The 21,184-nt window shown below is 39.7% G+C and overlaps 1 protein-coding gene across 1 annotated transcript; it reads right to left on the bottom strand.

Annotated features, from left to right (window-relative positions):
- Positions 1 to 10,989: 10,989 nt before the first annotated feature.
- On the bottom strand, positions 10,990 to 12,958 carry LOC135705573 (uncharacterized). Its single transcript, XM_065227346.1, has one exon. The coding sequence runs from the start codon at positions 12,769 to 12,771 to the stop codon at positions 11,776 to 11,778; it is 996 nt and encodes a 331-aa protein (XP_065083418.1). The 5' UTR covers positions 12,772 to 12,958; the 3' UTR covers positions 10,990 to 11,775.
- Between the last annotated feature and the right edge of the window lie 8,226 nt (positions 12,959 to 21,184).

The following is a 21,184-nucleotide window of genomic DNA, read 5'->3' as shown; positions in this document are numbered from 1 at the left end:
ACTCGATGTTCGACGCTATTTTGGAATCCAATAATGCGGCTTACGGATTCGGAAAAACTGTAAAATATCCTAATATTGTGCAACCATTCCATAACAAAACGATATGGTGGTTCTCAGAATTTCGTAAAAATGGTTAGTTTTGTTCGTTATCGCAAAATATTAGACCCATATTTTTTTTATTTTGTCGTTAGGGTGACCATTTCTATGTTAAGTTGGTCCAAAAAATCGATTATTTTTTAAATGTTTTTTTTTTCAAAAATTTATTACTTATGAACCACACACCGATTTTAAAGATCAAAATATCAAATGAAAGGTAATTAAAAATACTTTTTAGAAAAAATATATAACGGTATTTATGTATCAAGTTTTGGGTTTTTGCTCAATACTCCTATGCGACTAGACTACCATGTGTCGTGATCATGTTACAGTCGCTATAAATCAATAAAGACGCATCAGGGTGTCGACTACATGGAAAAAACTTGGAAAGTCAGGGAATGTCAGGGAATTCTATTTATGATCTGGAAAGTCAGGGAATGTCAGGGAATTTTAGTGTAGATCAGGGAAAAAAATAATGTTGATCACATTGCAAAAAATCATGTGTGGGACACTTAAAAACAATCATTGAAATTTTATCAGTGCATGACGTCAAAGTTTTTGGGAAGATCCCGGGCATCAGATCTACTCGCTGCGTTTATGGACACCCTTTGTCGGTATCTCTTCGAACAAGTTGCTGCAAGTGTCCATGGATGGGCCCAATGTGAATTGAAGCTAGAGGTACAAAAAGGTGGCGAGAAGCTGATAGATCTGGGAAGCTTTGGGCTGTATATTTTGCATAATGCATTCAAGGATAGTGTTCGGAGTATCAGTTGCGATGTTGTCAAATATTTGCGTGGCATCTACAATATCTTCAAAGATGTTCCAGCAAGACGAGCGTTTATCACGATGTATGATGATCTACCATATTCCCGCTAAAGTTTTGCGGTTACCGATGGTTGGAAAATAGTGCTGCTGTTCAGAGGGCAATCAAAATTACTCCGCAAATACGAAAATTTATTCAAGGCGTCCAGAAAGACAAAATCGAACCAACGTCAGCTTCCTACCAAGATGTTAAAAACGGTTTGAATGACTCGCTGCTGAAAACTGATAGTACGTTCTGACTACAGATTTATAACATGTTATAGCACTATCTTGATGGTGGTTTCTGTGTTGCAATTATTTGACAACCGTTATCACATGTTATAACTGTGTAGTCTGAACGTGGTATTAAGCTAGCTTTCTTCAAATCAGTTGCTGTCGAAGTTGAGCCATTTCTATGCGAATTTCAGACGGACAACCCTATGGTGCCTTTTTTGTGCAACGCGATGTCTCAAATGGTTAGAAGCATTATGGAAAGGTTCATTAATATTGATCATCTGAACAATATTGCACAGGTAAATGAACATTTGATCAATATGATCGCAAAAAGGAACGACTGGACGGCACAGGTTATTAGTCGGCGTATTCAGAACTATTGTTGGTTTTTTGGTAAATGCAGAATATCTTTTTAAAAACTGAGGGAAGAGTCAAAGCCCACGCGCAATGACAGCGGAACGGTAGTGGTAGCGGAAAAGCCCGATCTGAGTAAGCGTATTTGTCGGATTGAAAACTAGTTAGAACCAAATCGACTGCGATTAGGCATCTTGATGTCATTTGTGACAATTGTCAAACTTACCGTTTTCGTTCCGTCCACGGGACTGACTTCGAATGTTTCCACTATATGATTTCACAAATTTGACAGTACCCTATACTGGTCTATACATTTATGGCCCATAACAAACTTGAACAATACATATGAACTTTGCGGCTGTATTGCATATTCTACAGCTGTCGCGTACACCGCATGTGTTTGTTTTGCGTTGGTTGTAAGTGTGTGGGTGAAAAAGGAAACAACAGAAAAATGCTGGCTTAGCAGCCCCTAGGTTCCGTTCCGACAACTGCCAACAGAGAGGCCTTCCTATCTACTTCAATTCAACGAGGAGACCTTCACCACAGTACGTTAGCTTCAGTAGAGAACGTATCGTTGGCGATTAGCTGGAGTTTTTTCTTGGAAAACAGTTTGCAAGTATTTAAGGTCATATCGTCCTTTTTGAGAAAAACAATTTTCTCATGATGTCCACGTACGGGTGAGTCTTGAATAAGTTCAACGTGTACTGTACGTGTAACGTATGCAGACACTGGAAATGATCGTGCGTATGTGCCAACAGGAGCAATTGTCTCGTTAAAGACTAATAGCTATCACTACCACTGGAACCACCGTACTGCTTTAAATTTTCTATGGCAAACGTTTCCGGCCCACGCTCAAATCAGTGTCAACATTTCAAAGGGGCGTATTTGCTTTTGTAAACATTGGCTTTAGCCGTCGATATCTCGCAAGTAAATGCTCACCCTTCCAAATTATCAATGCTAGCTGGTAGATGAAACATTCCTCTGCCTGTGTCTCTGTGGTGTCATCAACTTTCATGAGTGAGCTTTTTTCTATGAGAAATCGACGGCTAAATCCATTGTTTACAAATGTAATTACGCCCCTTTGAAATGTCGGCACTGAAATCAACAATTTTAAAGAAAAAAACTCCAACCGTTGTTGTTCACAGTGGCACAGATATGCGTACATTTTCCAACTCGTCAGAGAAATTCGCAGCATAAGTGTCACAGAAGATTTTGTAATGGAAAAATTTCTTTTTATGCAAGATTTTGACAAACTTTCTATGGAATAGTTGTATTACGTCAGTTTTTCGAAGCACACCCATTTTTTTCCGTGAAATTTTACGATAGCAGCAAAACGTCTGTTCAATCTTTAACTGCAGTTTTCTCATTTTTGTCTTTTATAACATGGGACAGTTATGCTTCCACCGGCAGTGCAGGCGGGTTGGAAAACTTAAAATTTTTGAATTAACTTATTCAGCGGGTTCGAAAAATCGCATTCGCTTTCCATGTAGACAATGATCGTCGGTTGCAGGAGAAAATTGTTCTGCTCAAATGATAAACATTTTTAAAAGTAATCCGAAAATAAACACATATTCAACTTGCAATTTCTCGTTGTAATGTGAACTCACTGAGAGAATAAAATGTTAATGATAATTAAACTTAAATTATTTTGCCATGTCTGCGGTTGTCATATGGAGTTCTACGACTCCATGGAGTACGAAACTGACTAATGCATGAGCAGTGCATCCTCAGGTTCGGTTGCCAAAGCAAGAATAATCACTGCTCTGTTATTTTACAATAATTTATATGTTAAGAGAAAGGATCGTCTACGGGTTGATTTTTATTTGGTTGTGAAATTATGACCACAAATTGAAAGCTTGGTGACATTGATTAAATATTCCTATTATTACTTAGTAATGAATAGTGAGCCTAGTTGTGAGCAGTAGTTATTCTTTATTATATTATAATATGTATTTATAGCCCTAGGTCTATTCACATCCTTCGTAGGTAGTCGGTCATATGTTCTGTAAAAATTGTATTAGTATCAAGTTCTGTTGTACGTGCCAATTGTATTAGTATCAAGTTCTGTTGTACGTGCTATTTTTGATATTTTCGAAAGATTACCCTGCTGCTCATTTTAAACTAACCTGAATGCTACGGTATAATAAAGCACATCACGTTGTAGCTTCTTAGGTTAAAATAACGAAGTTTTGCGAACTGGAATTTTTCTGAAAATTGACTGGAAAGTCTGGGATTTTTTTTTTTTTGACTTTGAGTCGACACCGTGCGCATGGTATTCTTGTCGCATAGGAGTATTGAGCGAAAACCAAAAAAATTATAACTTCAAATAAATATAGGGGAAACACTCCTATAGTTGCAGTACGTTAGAAGCGTTAGGTTCCTATAGTAGTGTATGGAGACTCAATACACAACTATAGAAACCTAACGCTTCTGACGTACCGCAACTATAGGAGCGTTTACTCTAACTCCAAAACGAAAAAAAAAAAAAAACACATCGCTGATTGTTGTGCCTCTGTCTACAAACCATGTTAACCACAAAAACAAATACAGTCAATGGTTTTCAATACAAAATTCCAATATTTTAATATCATTATATTTATCCAAGGGGTTGAAAAAACGCAGTAGGCTCTGCCCGCGAACGGTTGGTTTTGTTTTCGCTGGCGCTGATTTCATCTGTTTTTCGCATATTTTTAAATTGTACCAAATCAAACAAATATTAGATTTCGCGTGTGGATAAGTGTAAATTAAGACCTATCACGTCTTAAGAAGTTTTTTTAGTGATATTGTAATTAACGTGAAAAATCTGGGACAAGAATTTGTTTCAAGTAGCTGTGTTGCTGTGGTGTCGCGTCGGTCGGTTTTTCATTTCGCTTGTTTTTGGTGCTTTGCCTCCCTCCCAAGAAGAGTTTTATCGAGTATTTTTTTTTCTTTTCTTGGTGCTGGCGTTCTGCCTTCCAAGCAAAAATTCGGTGTAAATGAAAAACTTCGAATGTGATTCAAAATGTCGTGTTGGGTTGTAAAAACAACGTGGAAGATTTTTTCGATTACCGCGAGTGAACAAACCGGTCCTTTTTCGGAGGCAGAATTTGGTGAGATCCATCTGATTCATAATCAATCATAAATGCACATTTCCATATATTACTAAATACGCGCCAGATTTCGAAACATCGCATTTCGAAGTCTGGAAGTGTGTTTGCAGTACCATTATTCACATGATAACGGTAGTGTTTACATGCGGGGCTCATTGTATGTGAAAGTAACCTCGGAATGGACGTGAATTACCAGGCATTCTGAAATGGGTTGCTGAATCTGCAGTAGAGCTATCGCTTTCTAACTCCCGGACTAAACTTGCTTTAAATTATTACATCAAGGATTGTTGTAAGCAAATTTCTTCCATAATACCACAGCCGGCCAGTGGGGGTTAGATTGAATACACACACACACACACACACATTATATTTATCCAAGGGGTTGGTCACTCCGCACAGTGTGCCAAGATTAGATTCGGGCACACATGGGCACGCTAATTGAAACAGTTTGGCACCCATGGTAGGAAACATTCATGATCTTTGAAGTTACTGGCAACACTGTACTTTCTCTGCGCCTGCTCAGCGCATATGTCAAATCATTGTTGTTGGCAAATCAATGTTATTATATTTTGAAACGCAACCTAGAATTTTCGCTTAGTTCCCCAAAACCGAGTTGGATTCCCCCGAGAGGCACGCAATACAAAGAACCGGTGCGTTGAAGTTAAAATGCAATCAAAAGTACTTAAAGTAATTAATGCGTTTTGAAGTAGTACTGACGGTAATTAAAATTATCTATCCGTAATTAATTTAATACTTTTAGATTAATACAATACTTTTAGAAAATGTAATTAATATACTTTAATTACGAAATTTCAACTGTTATTAATGGAGTTAAAAAGTAGTTAATGTTCTACATTGTGTAATGAATGTAGTTAAAGCAGTAGTTAATGGAATTATTTTAATTACAGCCGTTGCCTGCGTTGGAGTTAAAGGTTATTGCGTGCCCCTAGGATTCTCCACTAGAATCCCCAACAGTGCACTGGCACAGGCCTGTCCCAAAAGTAATTCATTCCACGCAATACAAACCAAAATCAGGGTAATCGTTTATGATCAAAATCGCATGTATAATCAACAATCAATACAAAACTAACGGTTTTAAATTGGCTCACTACTTGACTAGCCTATTGGTCCCAAGCAAACGATTAACGTACCCCATTCTAGTGGAAATTCTAGTACTACGCAATGTTTGTTTTGATTCGCTATGAAAGTTTGACAGATAAAATGAGGGGTTATTGGTTTTTCCTATGTTTCGAGGGGTGAATCGATTAGCTTGGGACCGAAGAGAGTACTAGAGCTGAGCCAAAAAGTTGAGCACATTATTTCGGGACCTTCTAGTCTTAGAGTTACCTCTATGGTATAATTACACTCACACGCTATGTCAAAACTCCTCAAATTTGGGTAGAATCAACCCAGATCGGTCAAACCTGAACCTACCCTAAAATGGGTAAACTATGTTTTGAGTGACAAGTTGACAAATGGACAACATCGACATGAATCCGATCGACTTTGTTCATTTGTCAACTTGTCACTTCCAACATAGTTTACCGTGGTTTACCCATTTTTGGGTAGGTACAGTTTTGACCGATCTGGGTGGATTCTACCAAAATTTAAGTAGTTTTGAAATAGCGTGCACTCAATCAAACCCACATTCCACAAAGCACCGGATATAATATGAAAAAATGCCAAAATTATGTTTGTTTCACTGTACTGCCGTTCTACGCATATCAGTCCCATGTTTCAACCACAGACAAACAGACATAACACATTGAATATTTATCACTGTAAAACATCGTCGCTAAAACATTACCGCCATCTGTTGAATACACTGTGGTGGGTAGTACACTGAACAGATGGCGGTAGTGTGTAAACGTCAAACGCAAGGGAATTGACTATGCGCGCCACAGGTGGCGGTACTACCAACTACGATACTTTTAAATTGACCGTTAAATGCTTGTTCGATGAACAACTTGCGAGTGTTATGTCTGTTTGTCTGTGTTTCAACAGTTGCTTCTGAGAAAATCGCGAATAATGTTTAGAATCATTTCTGCTCATTGGAAGAAATATACGTTAAAACAAGTTAGCGCATTGTTCACATTTCAACAGAATCAATATGTTTTAGTGAAAACTACAGAAATTACCTTCAATGAAATCAGTTAAACCTATTTTTATACGAACAATATTTAATGGGACTGTTATGCCTAGAAATTTGCACTGAAGTAGGAAATTCTACGCATTTTAGTCCCACTAGGAACTGTTACTGTCAGTGTTGCTTTGATAGTCACGTTGCGTTTGACGTCTTTACTCTTGTGATTACATGAGCGTGCTTGCGTTCTCCGCAGTTTTGGAAGATCCTAGATAGTTTGTATAGCTTTCAATCATTAAATTATACCAACAATAAATTTGTTGACACATCTATAAAACCATTTGAAGTATGGGCATCTCAAGAAACTAATGATGAATGCACTATTTAGAACATACACTTCATAGCATCTTGTTCTACTCCTTAGCAAGATGAACGTAGGCCTAAAGGAGATTGTGCTTAATCATTTTGAGTCCGACCATAGATTTATGGCTGACATGCTGTGGACAAAAGATCAATAAGTTACACGATCGTTGAACGTGGGCTTCGATGATTTTAAGAAATACTTTGGAAGAGTTGACATGCACATGCAAATTTCTTCCGTACGGAATTGACCTTTATACTACGTATTATTATATTATACTAGCTGAGTGCGCCCGGCCTTGCTCGGGATTCAATATTAGCTTGAGTTTATGCGCATGCTATATTGTACGTAGCCCCCCTCCCCATCTTATCCAAGGGGCTACTCCCTATGACCTCCACATGCCAAATTTGGTTCCATTTGCTTGATTAGTTCTCGTCGACAGAACTTCTCGAGTTATGCAGAAATTTCAGTTTCATTTGTATGGGAGCCCCCCCCCCCTCCCCCTACATACAAATTTTCACGCCGATCGGTTCAGTAGTTTCCGAGTCCATAAGGGTCAGACAGACAGACAGAAATTAATTTTTATATATATAGATAAGGGTCTTTTCATGAAACACGTAGACACTAGAGAGAGTCTAGTATAAGTGAGGAGCGGACTAGCTGGTTTTGAGCCAAACGAACTGTCAAAGCCAGAGTCAATCGAGCAACGGCTATCTGGATTGCATTGGCAGTGTTGCTAGAAACTACCCAGGCATAGGTTGCCAAGGCAGTTTGTTTTGAATCCGCTTCTCTTTTATACTAGACCCTCTCTAGTAGACACTATAGGGCGAGTGTGGGGGGTGGCGAGTGTCTACATTAGTGTCTAATATTGCATTTTTTTGAAATTAGAAACTGGCTTTTTTAATATGAAATCCTGATTTTCTTAATATTTTTCAACATTAAATAAAACTGCCACTTCCTTAAATAGTTCATACTGTTTCTTTTGATTGTATAAATCCTGTTTCCATAATTTGTGTACACAAATCGATTCGTAATGATAAATTCAGTCGAGAAAATCTTTGTGGGACACTTATGCGTAGAATTTCAACATGGGACAATTAGGCTTGATGTTGTTTTTATACAAACCCAGAACAAACAATATGTTTTTCTATTTTCAATCCAAAGTCTACCTAAAAGAGTACTGTTTTATGAACAAAAGTGAAAAATGCCCAAAAGTAACATGGGACAGATACGCGTAGAACGGCAGTGTAGCTTTGTGTGGCAGATGAGAAAAGGTCAAGGAAGGAATAAGGAAGATAAACGGCTTGTCATAACTATAGCTACTCTATCTTGGTTCGGATATGCTAGTTTTAGTTTAGAATCGCCAACTGTCGCTCCACGGGCACATGCAACCACTGACGAAGTCAGTTTTTAGAAGCGGAACACTTTCGTCGCTTTCTTGGCCTCTTCAAATCGTGTATCCACGTTGTACCGGTTCGATGCCAGTTACCCGAGCAAAGGATTATACCAAATTGATAACAGGTTCTGAACACAACAAAAATTATAACAAAAGAATACTCCTTCGATATCACAAATATAACTGGTTTAGGTATCATTGAAAACATCTTGATAACATATCCTGTGATCCATGCATTTTTCATTGCACAAATTTCAAGTTATTTTATCTATTTGGTATGAAAGCCTTACGCTGAAAACTGAAATGTGACTGGCAGTATTTTTTTCTTATCATACGCATAATAGGGGAAATGACGTCTTCGGCATGACAGACTATTTTCGGCAACCCAAATTGAAACACTATTTTCACTGGATTTTCTTACGAAAACACTTCGCTGAATGCATGCAAACGATTCTTTATACTTTCAGCTTCAATTTGACTATATTTTTACCACTGAGAAAAAGCAATCTAGCAGGGTTTTCTTGAAATGAAACACACGTACTACAAATTGTAGCTGATTTCGAGTTGCCGATAATAGAACAGCAGATTTACATGCAGTTCAAATGGAATGGTTGCCGAAGAAAAACTGGTTGCCGACAATACTCGCTCTCACTAGAGAAGATTGGAGCTTTGTAAATGCGTTTCAAAACAGTTTTTGACAATTCTTTCAACTGAAATTGTTAGAGCAGCTGGCAGCAAAAGATTGTAAACAAACCAATACTGCATATGTGTGCGTTCCATAGAGAAAAAGGCTATAGAAAGAAGGTCGCTGCTTAGGTTGCCGAGAATACGTAAATTCCCCTATTTAAAGTTTTGAACTAACCTTACATTAATTAATTTTTTTCATGATAACAACTGATAAAAAAATTATTCAAGGGTGATAACTAAATTAGTTATACGATAACAACTGAAAAAAAAACATGATATCTGGAATAACAAAACTTGTTTTCAAAATGATATCAGGTTGTTATTTTACTTTGCTCGGGTAACCTTCTGATATCCGCAGCCGATTTCGATCCCCGAAAGAGTTCCAGCGATTTCAACATTCGCAGCAGCTTTCCCCGGCGGCTGTAAATTCCGAATGCTCTCAGATGCGTTTCGATGCTGTCTATGCTTTGGAACTCGATTGCCTTTTCGAGGGGATCCTCCAATCGGGTCAGTTTTTCCAGCCTCTGGATCATCGCCTTTAAAGCCTCATTACAACTATCATTCTTATCAGAGGTCTAAGAACATCGAAAGAATAAAACCACATTAAAATATTCCTTATATAGGATCTTCATATGCACACTAGCGCTGCGTAGTTACTAAGTTTTGAACTAAGTTCGGGAAGGACTTGGTCACCTGAACAATTTTCCCGAAGAGTAACTTTCTAGGTGGTTAGGATTTCGAGTTATATAGGCCTATTCTGCGCGGCGTGTGAGGTGAGGTGACACGCTGTCTCTTCTTAAGTGACAATTGTCACCTCGCGTGAGGTGACCCTTCATTTGCTTTGCACGGAGACTCACCTCACCCGAGGTGACAATTCTAGATAGATCTGGAATTAGGGCGAAACAGCCTTTGTAAACAATGACTTCTATCGATGATTTTTAGAAACTCGAGGCACGCCCACGCAAATCAACAAAACCGTCGGGTAGGGGAAGTCTTCCCCTACCCGATGGTGTTGTTGATTTGCGTTTGCAAGCCTTAAATTTCTAAAAATCATCATAACAAGTTATTGTTTACAAAAGCTGTTACGCCCTAATTCCAGCTCTATCTAGAATTGTCACTTCACCATCACTTCACTGTCACCTCATCTCACACGCCGCGCAGAATAGGCCTAATAGCTTATACAAGAAATTCAAATGCATACTAGCGACACGTAGTGAGATAATTGTGATTTTGCCTGTTCTCCATCCGGAAGACCTTGATCATCTGAACAACTTTGCCTAAAATATAAACTTCCTGGATGTTCACCTACACACTAGCGCCGTGTAGTGAGTGAATTCTGAACTTATCTGTCTACCATCCGGAAAGGCTTGCTCATTTTAACAACTTGGCTCAAGTCGGCAAATTCCTAGATGGTCAGGCTCTCGAGATACGCATACTAGCGCTGCATAGTGAGGTAGTTCAAAACTAAACTGTCTAGCATTCGGAAGGCCTTGGTCACCTGTGCAACAGTAACTTATTAACATAAAATACCAATATTTTTTCGAAAAAATAACGTAGTCATTGCTCCTGGCCGGAAACCAGCGTCGTTTCGAGATATTGAGTTTTGGGTAATTTTGGACCCTTTTTTGCCCATAGTGCGGTAGGGAAAAAGTTCATTTTAACCACCCTTCCGGAAAAATTGTTCTAGTTACCAATGGACTGAAAACTCATCAAAGTTCCATAAGAGTTGTATTTTGTGTAAAGGAGTTAGTTTGATTCCGAATGCTTGGAGTTTGAGAAATTTTATTATTTTCAACATAGATCGAACTTTTGACCACCCACTTTACTCTCCATCCAGTAACCCTCCCAGACTTTTGACTATTTCGGTGCAAAAAAACTCGCCTTCAAATTTATTACTCAAACTTTATTTATTAGTACCACTCTCTACGTATTATGTAGATTAAAAAACAATAACAAATCTCTACTACTTAACATAATTTTCCACCGCTTGCTCTTCTCCAAACTTACTTATCAACAAAAGCTCTACCGTATGATAGTTCTGATTGCCTCACTCGGTCCTAACAGGAAAGATGGAGAAAAACCGGGATTATTTTCCTAAATTATTTCACATCTCAGATGACGCAATTTTGCAGTCACTTGGCTAAATACGTACATTTGAAAAAGGCACTTCTCTCCCCTCTTAAACTCAAGGAATAATCGTTTCCTACGTGCGATGATTGATTTTTTTTTTACTTGTGTTCTACAATTCGGTTTATTACTATGATATTACTATCCTGATGATGATCAGAGCATTCGTACAATTTACCGGGGTAGCTATTTACTAGCTACTGTATAAATCGACGTATGTCGTTGTTTTGAAAGATTTACGTTTGGCATGTAAGGTTTTTTTTTATGAGATTAGAAAATTATTATCAGTTTGTGTAATTTTTTACAAAATAAATCTAATCAACAGAAATTCGTTGGCAGGAAAGTTTTGCTTCCGCACACTTGCTTCGATTGCTCCGAAGCAGTGTGCAATAGTCCACGGTTGCTAGATCCTGGGAAAAGATTTACTGCGGACGGGTTTTGTTCACCGTCGGAAATCGAAGCTTATTGTCAATTTTGTTGTAGCCAAAAAACAATTGACTATTGCACAATGCTTGCTAAAATGCCTGTATGACGACGATTCAACTTTCTAGTAGTTGTACATGCCATCGACGAGGAAATCCATCCGGCGGTAGTGCCGGGTGAGCCAGAATTCCTTCGCCCGCCGGTAGGACAACAGAAATAGGCCCATCAGCAGTGGAATGGCGAAGATGAGCGTCACCACGGGAACCACGTATTCCCGGTGACCTCGTGGAGGTCCCATCAACGCCGGCGGGATGTACTCCTTGGACAGTTCGGCCAGTGGTTCTTCCACGTGGAGGCGTCCGTTGGCGTCGCTCACGGATGATCCCGCAGAATTGTACCCTGGTTTGGCCGCTTGGAGCAGTTTCGGTTCGTCGTCTACCGAGTAGGTGATTTTTGGCTTCTTGGGAGGTTTTGTCGTAGTGGTTGTGGTGGTAGTGGTGGTAGTGCTTGTCGTTGAAGTTGTTGTTGTTGTTGTTGTTGGTGGTGTTGAGGTCGTCGACGTTGATGTTGTTGGCGTAGTCGTAGGCATAGTAGGCTTGGTGGTGGAAGAGCTCGGAACCACCGCAGCAGGAGGAATGACGCTGGAAGTTGTATTGTTTGCAGGCGGTGTAGTAGTCATTGTCGAATTAGCTTTCGCGATTACTGTTGCGTTACCAGCAGTGCCTACTACGGTGCTATTGCTACTATTGACCTGCGGCGGTGGCGGCGTCAAAGACGACGTTGTAATATTGCTTAGCTGTTGCGCTTCGCTGGCTTTCGGCACAGTTACATCAACAATTGGTGCCGAGGTCGCGTTTATCGCCGCAGTCGTCACATTCATATCGACACCCTTCCGTGCAAAAATGCGACCCTTTTTCGAATGTTCCTGGCTGCTGTCGCCATGGTAGGGACTGTCTCCCATCGCCTGAATCACTTGCGAAACCGTTGCGTTCAGGTCGAGTCCTTTTTTGGCAGGTTTCTCGCTCTGCAGACTTCCATCGCTGGAAGCTTGCCCAGAATGTACCAGAACCACCAACCAAGCAATCGTCAGCACCAGCCAAATGGCCTTGCCGTTTTCCATCTTCTGCGTGCGCTATAGCTGCGTATGTTTCTGCGTCACAAATTTCAAACCCTTTCCGGTGTCAATATCGCATTTTTCTAAAACACTGCTCAGCGATTTTCAAACGGGACACTTTTCACTTTTCAACTAATCAGTCGCACACCCGTATCTTAACACTTCACTTTTTCCAATGATTTTGACAGAACTGTTAGGCGATTAAAAATGTACCGTCAGTACTTGTTGGTAATGTTGGTGTTATTTTTCGGTATTGCTGGTGTTGTTGTTTTGATCACTCTCAGTGGGCTCTGTGTGGTGGATGTGCTCTTATGCGAGAACGAACGTGGGGAGGGAACGTGTTTATGTTTTTGTTTTGGGTATTTCCCTGTGGTGTTAGTACCAGGCAGTATAAGGGTTAAGGCACCCTATTTGATCAATGCTGCTTATTTGAAGAAACTCGTTAGATGACATCCAATCTTTGATGTATGATTTTTCGTAACATTATTAGTTTCTTTTGGATTCGCCTATCGGGTAGCTCTTGAGGTTTCTTCACCCGGAGCAGCTTTTAAAAAATGTCAAATATTTTTTTCGGATAATATATGCTTTTCAAGATTTCTTTCCTATACCTCAACGTGCAACATTTTGAGATCATCATCATTGTTCTATTTCTCCTATTCGCCACGAGCGCTATCGTTAGATCGCCAATTGTGTTCGATCTTTTCTCAGGTTGGACATATGACCTATATAGGGTGCACCAGCCTTAGTGTAATAACAAATATGTATTGGTGTCGTAGACGGTGCATTAGAATTGGTATCACTCGGGCTGCAGTGCTGCACGCAGCCAGTTTAAACGAGGGATGTGCTCAAGGGAGAAATTCAACTCTACACGGCCGTTGAGTCTGACTCATATTTGCAGTGACATGGCCTATATGGGGTGCTTACACTTATGCTATTTCACTAGCGCTAATGAGCCAGCTGCTAGCAAAACAGCTCACCAGCACAATGTAAACAGGGCATCAGCGACTACCAGCATGGCTAGTACACTAGCGCTAGCAGATCCGCACCGATGTAAACACCCCAATACCAACAGCAGCGTTTGACAGTACACGGAGATGAAAATAATAACCATGTAACATATACACTGTACCAAACCACCGTCCTCTGTTCGAATAAATCCTCAGACCATTCAAATTAAAACATCGAAATCGAATGATAGCTGCAACCGGATGACGGTTGTTTTGAAATCAGATGATTTTCCTCTCGAATACAGGATGAACATTTTTATGAAAAGAGATAGGGCCTTCAGTTGGAATGCGTAATGCTCTCTGCAGAATGATAGTTATCTTAAATTGAAATTAATTTGGTATTGGCTCAGCCCCTTAACGCAAATCATTCAAAGCTATCAGAGGTGGTAAGAGCATTGGTAAAGCGTGGAAACCGTAAATAGTCTATTTCGTGGTGGAAGAAGTGTCTTCGACCAACCAACAAGGATTTTTTTTTATCTATGATGAATGGCTGTTCATGGCTATTCAATATGGAAATGTAAACAATCGAATTAATAATCTAATCTAAAGCATTTGTAAGTCATCCTATCTTAACATTGTTGTCCTCTGAGCCCTATACAGCCAATTTTCAAATAAATATCATCCTTTATTTGGAGAACAGTCATATGGATTATCATCAGTTGATAACGAAATCAACCATAAGGAAATCATCCAAAATTCGACAGCATATTGTTAAAGGGCTCGAGAAATATAATAATCAGTCGAAGTATTGCGGATGTTTTCGTTCAGTATACAATCGACTATCTCTCGTATACAGCCCTTCTGGCAACACTTTCAATTTATGTTTTGCTATTACTTTCTTAATAACTACTCACCTGTAGCACAAACGTAAAGACAGACTTTGGTGACTAAACTGCTATTTCAATTTTTCAGTGTACCACATGGCAACACCATTACTACTGGATTGTACCACATGGCAACACTACTACTGGATTGTACTAGCATTATCACCAAATGAATTAGAATGTTTTGGTTCTATCTCTTTCACTCTACTCTAAACTGAAATGCATAAAAAAATGACAAAATGATACACTCTTTGCACACTGTCAAAGATCATATTGCACACAAAATCAACTATGTTCAAATCAAAACAAAAATACTAGCCCATCTGGTGGCTGATGGCACAAGCTTCTAAGAAAATTCTATTACAGCGAACCACATTATTTTAATTGATTTCTTCGCCAGTTAGTCGTCTGTCACTTCGTTTGTGCTTGTAGTTTGACTTGCAATCAGTAAACGTGTGTTTTTATTCGCTTGTCTTGAAGCCCTCGGAGAGTGTCTCTCGTTCGTTTTGTGATAGCCGCACCGGTCTTTAGAAAAACTACCCAAAATTAAGTACTTTTCCCTCAATTCCCGGGTTTATCCCAATAACCTAAATTTGAATAAATCGCATATAGAAGTTTCCATTTAACACCAGCAAAAAAAAACTTACTCTTAAGTATATTCTATCCAAAGTTAAGTTTAATTCACTCAAAAGTAAGTAATGGATAGTATTTTTTTTCTCCGTGTAGGCAGCGTCCTGGGCTCAAATAATTTATTTTGCTGTGCTGGGCCCGCCATGTTGCCTACGCGCCTGGTACTGAGTTGCATATTTGCGTTTCGGCAGAGCTGTCAATGATCACAGTCACAGTAGATCAGTGAAAACAAGCGACGGCACGGACCTGGGGGCAAGACTGCTTTTGATCACGAGTAAAATCGGAGTTAATTTTGAGTAACTCTGAGCAACTCGCGTTGATCAATATATTATACACATAGCAACCTGAATGTTATATTGAAAACAATGTTGAAACTGATGCTGTCAAGTTGTCAAGTAAGTTGACGTCCCAGTTTTGATCGATGAGCCTCGAAGTATTAGTTTAAAAAGAAAACTTATAATTCATTCGAATTATATTCCAAAAGTGCAGAAGATTAATTTGTCGTTCCACTTACGCAGGATTACTTTTGGGAAAAAATCCAACGAGACGTTGGAAAAGTTCTCCCCCACTTAAAAAACATTCTGAAGCTGAAGGGGCTAGCAGCTCACCCGGTAAGACATTTCGGCGATGGAATTGCAAATGTGCTTTGGTATAGCACGTGTACGAAATGAAATTCAAGCTGCAAATTTTATGTTGATTGGATGTACCGTTGATTTTTAAAAACTAAACTCATTATACCCTGTAAATCTCCGGAACCGGAAGTCAGATCGAGAAAAAATTCAATAGCGATCAATGACACAATGGGGCCTTTCAAACGAGATATCAACCAAATTGATCGGATGAGCCATCTCGAAAAAAGCTTGCCTAGATGAAACGCGTCCACAGACGCACATACAGATATCAGCAAATTTCATCTTGCTGGGTCGATTTTTCATATTCAATTTGATTCTACGATGTCGTAATCAAACTGTCGAGCTAGATCGAGCCGAGTTCTATCGATTGGGAATGTTTTATACAGGTGAGATAGCTTGTGTGGATGGCTATCGGGCGTAGACGGCAAGATTCCAATACCTATGCTACGCTAGTAACAAAGGTAATATGGCTCTAATCGCGATTTGGGGGGTGTTCAGATGGTCGAAATTTTCATACCCAGGTTTCCCAGTATAAAATATTTCAAAATTCTTTATTTGTCGGCTGGTGGATTTCCCAAACCTTTAAATCGATTTATCTCCGTAAACATGGCTCTAATCGCGATTTGGGGGGTACTCAGATGGTCGAAATTTTCATACCCAGATTTCCTAGTATAAAATATTTCAGAATTCTTTATTTGTCGGATGGTGGATTTCCCAAACCTTTGAATCGATTTATCTCCGTAAATATGGCTCTAATCGCGATTTGGGGAAGGTTTAAATGGTCGAAATTTTCATTCCTGGATTTCCCAGTGTAAAATATTTCAAAATTCTTTATTTGTCGGCTGGTGGATCTCCCAAACCTGTAAATCGATGTATCTTCGTAAATATGGCTCTAATCGCGATTTGGGGGGTGTTCAGATGGTCGAAATTTTCATACCCAAGTCGATGGAAGATTTTTATGGCGATTATGTCAAACAGCTCAACGATCACGTAGTTGACGACGCAGCATATAACAAGAACTGCGAAGAACCAAATTCATTTTGTGTGTAACGTTAGAGAAATTTCGTTCGCATTTATATTTTTTATTAACGTAATTTATACAAATATATAAATATAATAGAATACATTCCTGTATGTTTTTCAACAACATCAGAATACAGTGCCTCTTCATTTTTGGCAACATATGATTTTTGTCTATTATGCAATCTATAAATTAATAGAATGCTCTATTCGATGTTACTCGACCATTCTTTAGGAATTAGACGCTGGATATTTCATGAAATATTATACAGAAAACATGGGTGAAAAATTGAGGCAATAAACAGATGGTGACGGCACTGTATTTAGTTGTTAGCCATGGCATGATTTTTAACGTTAACAAACTCCACGAAGCTGGCCAGAGCTGACCTAATCTGGCCTGAAATGAGCAGCTACTTAATATACCACAATCAACAGTGTCTAATTTGTGTGAAATATGCAATCTTGTGGATCATTACAACAAAACCTAACGATTATATCATTTCTATTTATCGTTTTAAACTCGTGTTGAAAACCAAATATGCTGTCAGACGATATTTTCTTTGATTAGAAATTCGAGACTACTTTGTTAATTTTTGAGTAAATGTGAGTAACTCAAATTTACTTGCTGCAAATATATTTACTCTGAGTACAGCTGTCTTGCCCCCAGGCACGGACGCATTGCAAAAGCATTTCGCTCTGTTGGCGTTTCCAAAAATATTACATGGCACGAGTGCCGTGCCACATGGCAAACATGTAGATCGCAGTAGGCCGCGCTTGAAAGCTAACGTGTTTTTCTTGTGCTGCGTATTTTTCGTAAGCGAATTAAACACATTTTGGCTTTCAATTTGTTAATTTGTGTGCTGAAATTTAGTTGCAAGTGTTCATAAAGTTATCATTTAGTGATATATCGTGTTTTGCCTGTGTTTTCCTTGAGTGGCTCGGTTGAACTTGAATCTAACCTTCAAAATATTCAACGCAGATTCAGTTCCATTGTTCGGTGTCGATTTTCATTGCCTCCCGGGAGCCCGGTTCTCCGAGTTCAGATGCTACACTTTCGGCGTGTGAGAGATCGGTCCGGTTGCTGAATTAGCCCGGGAACGTGTTGATAATGTGTCCGTGTGTGATTCGTTGGCCGACGTTGCCGTGAATCAGCAAGTTTTCCGCTTGCAAAAGTGCTCGGCTGCTGATCTCTCACCGGTGTCGGAGAGATTGCGAGCAATATGAAAGATGCCTCTCAGGATACGCCCAAGACTGGACGGGTGGCAGTTGGTGACCGCGAACTGTTCCTGGGGAAAGTACTACACGCGAACCTCCTCCCAGATGACCATGACAATGCAAGAAAGTTTGTGTTCGTTAAAGGAAGTATTACGACAAAGGTGCATCACGAAATGAGATGCAAAGCTTAGAGAAAATCAAAATTACGGAACCCATGGACTGCAGGATCAAATAAACATGGTGAGCGCAGTCCAAATACATTCTACAATTAAAAAAAAAAACAAACTAAATACGTTCCAGGTTTGACAAGAATATTTTCGAACCTGGAAGCGTGTATGTAATACCAATATCCATTTGATAACGGTGATGCATACATGCGGGGCTTATTGTAAGTGAAAGTAGCCTCGGAATGGGCGTGACTCTCCAGACAGTCTGAAATGGGTTGCTGGATCTGCAATAGAGCTATCACTTTCTAACCCCCGGACTAAAGCTGTCTACAATGACCATAAATGCGACATTGTAGAGAGAGTTCTTCCATAATAACACTGCGGGCCAGTGGGGGTTAGATGGAATACACACACGAGTGCCAAAAACATGTCGCAAATATTATAATAAGCATTTTATTTGCCCTGCTGTAAGATCGGTGCCCGCTAGTGTTTTCAACAATTCTCTTAGGTACTTTTATGATCTTTGATTTTGGTCTTCGTATAAATGTTGGACAGTGTGGCAAAACAGGTTTTTCACACTTTTTGTACACATCGAACAACATTTTTTAAAGTGATTGGATCGCAGTAGGCCGCGTTTGAAAGCTGACGTGTTTTTCTTTTGCTGCGTATTTTTCGTCAGCGAATTAAACATTTTGCTCTAAATTTGTTAATTTGTGTGCTGAAATTTAGTTTCAAGTGTTCATAAAGTTAGCATTTAGTGATATATCGTGTTTTGCCTGTGTTTGCCTTGAGTGACTCGGATGACCTTGAATCTAACCTCCAAAATCTTCGGAGCAGCTTAAATTATATTGTTCGGTGTAGGTTGTCAGTGCCTCCCAGGAGCCCGATTCTTCGATTTCGGATGGCACACTTTCGGCGTGTAGTTCTATTGAGAGATTCCTCACGGTGGGCAATTTTGAACCCGGTCCGTTTGGCGAATTAGCCCGGAAACGTGCTGATAACGAGTGTTGGTGGTGATTCGGTGGCTGACGTTGCCGTTAATCAATAAGTTTTCCACTTCCAAAAGTGCTCGGCTGCTGGCCCGGCAGCCCAGTAGCAGGCGCGTAGGCAACATGTTATACCGTGACAGCGGGCCCAGCACAGCAAAATAAACGATTTGAGCCCGGAACATGCTGCCTACTGTCAAACGCTGCTGTTAGTAAGGGAGAACAGCCCATAATGCACCCCTGGGGTAAAATGCCCACTTTTAGAAAAACAGCGATAACTTTTCCTCAGATGCATTTTCCGGGTAACGGTTTGTGATTGTTTTCAACTGGAGGTTTCACAAATAATTCTTGATCATAAAATAATGTATTGACCTGCTGATTCTTTAAAAAAATTACATTTTGTGCAAAACAGGACACAGTTGTTAAAATCATCGACTGTAAATTAAGCTTTTAACATCATATATCACAAAAAAAATAACAAATTTACGTTTCGTATATTTTTTAGATATTTTACTTGATGAATCACAGTTTAACATTCTATTGAGATTTTGAGACCTTATTTCTGATGTAACATAAAGAAATAATCATTTGAAATACCGCATCCCTTTGCATTATCTACTTGCAGGGGTTATGGTTTGTTTACCATGGGGTGCATTTTACCCCAATGTTGTGGTGCGTTTTGGCCATTGTTGTCGTGCGTCTTGTCCCAATGTTGTGGTGCATATTGCATCATGAATCAGGCGTTTTGCCCCGCTATCATTTTGGAAGCAATTTAGAAAATACCTTGAAAGTCATGGAAAATCATCCTTTTGTAGTTCTAAATCACTCGATCTTTGTAGAAAACATGGTAATGAACCAAACGAAATTACTTTCTTCTTGATTTTAGCTTCCATTCGCCAGCCATTGACGATTTTGCTTAAAGGGTGCGTTTTGCACCATCCTACCCTACGATTCCTGAACGGATCGAAGTGTGCCCTGCTTCTAAACGGACGCGAAAATTTGTCAGTTGTCATATTGTCGTCTATGTTGTTTCGTCGCGTTTTTTTTTCGATTTTTGGTTGAAGGCGCTTGATCAGATTTATCTAGAAAGTGTGTGAGTATAAAAATTGAAGGCTATTTCCATAAGTATTTTTAACGGAATTCCGGTCGTGTGATTCGGCTTTTCCGTTACTTTCGGTGCCGTCGTGGGATTTGTATTTTCTAGTGCGCGGTTCAAGAGTGAAATTTACGGGTTGCGAAGTGTAGTGGTGCTTTTACGATTTTGGTTACCTCTGATATTTCGGAGCAGCTGAATGCTGAAGATTCGGAAACCAGCAGCAGTTCCGGTGTATTTATGTTTCCGAGCTGAAAAAGAAGGAGGTCGAAGGCGACCAGCGGCACATCTATCGCTAGAGGCGTTGCTGCTCTTCTATTTCTGCTGCTTACAAAACGAAAACTCTATTGCTTGCGACTTCAGCACCTAAACGATACTTTCGAAGAGTGGTGCTCAAGAAACTATCTCACGTTGAATGTACAAAAATGTAATATTATCTCATTTCATCGCAAGCTGAAACCAGTGGCATTCAACTATACGATAAGTCACCAACTTCTTCAACGTGTGGACAATGTTCGTGACCTAGGAATCACGCTGGACTGCGCCTTAACATTCAAGCTTCATTACTCGGGCATCGTTGCGAAAGCTAACAGGCAACTCGGGTTCATTTTCAAGATCGCTGACTAGTTTCGCGATCCTGCCTGTCTAAAAGCTCTATACTGCTCTCTAGTGCGATCGATCTTGGAATTCAGCTCGGTAGTATGATGCCCGTAGCAAGCAGTTTGGATAGCGAGGATTGAATCTGTTCAAAGGAAATTTGTTCGGTATGCCTTTTGTCACCCTCCTTGGAATGACCCTGTGAACCTTCCGCCGTACGAAGATCGTTGTCAACTCCTGGGTCTTGG

This window comes from Ochlerotatus camptorhynchus, unplaced genomic scaffold, assembly GCF_037179485.1.
Source record: "Ochlerotatus camptorhynchus isolate MF236.1 unplaced genomic scaffold, CSIRO-AGI_Acam_v1.1 ptg000268l, whole genome shotgun sequence".
Taxonomy (NCBI): domain Eukaryota; kingdom Metazoa; phylum Arthropoda; class Insecta; order Diptera; family Culicidae; genus Ochlerotatus; species Ochlerotatus camptorhynchus.
The sequence above is the reverse complement of the archived record's forward strand: the minus strand, read 5'-3'. Positions and strand labels throughout refer to the sequence as shown.

Excerpts from the sequence above, each read along its gene's own strand:
- LOC135705573 (XM_065227346.1), bottom strand. The coding sequence starts at position 12,771 with ATGGAAAACGGCAAGGCCATTTGGCTGGTGCTGACGATTGCTTGGTTG.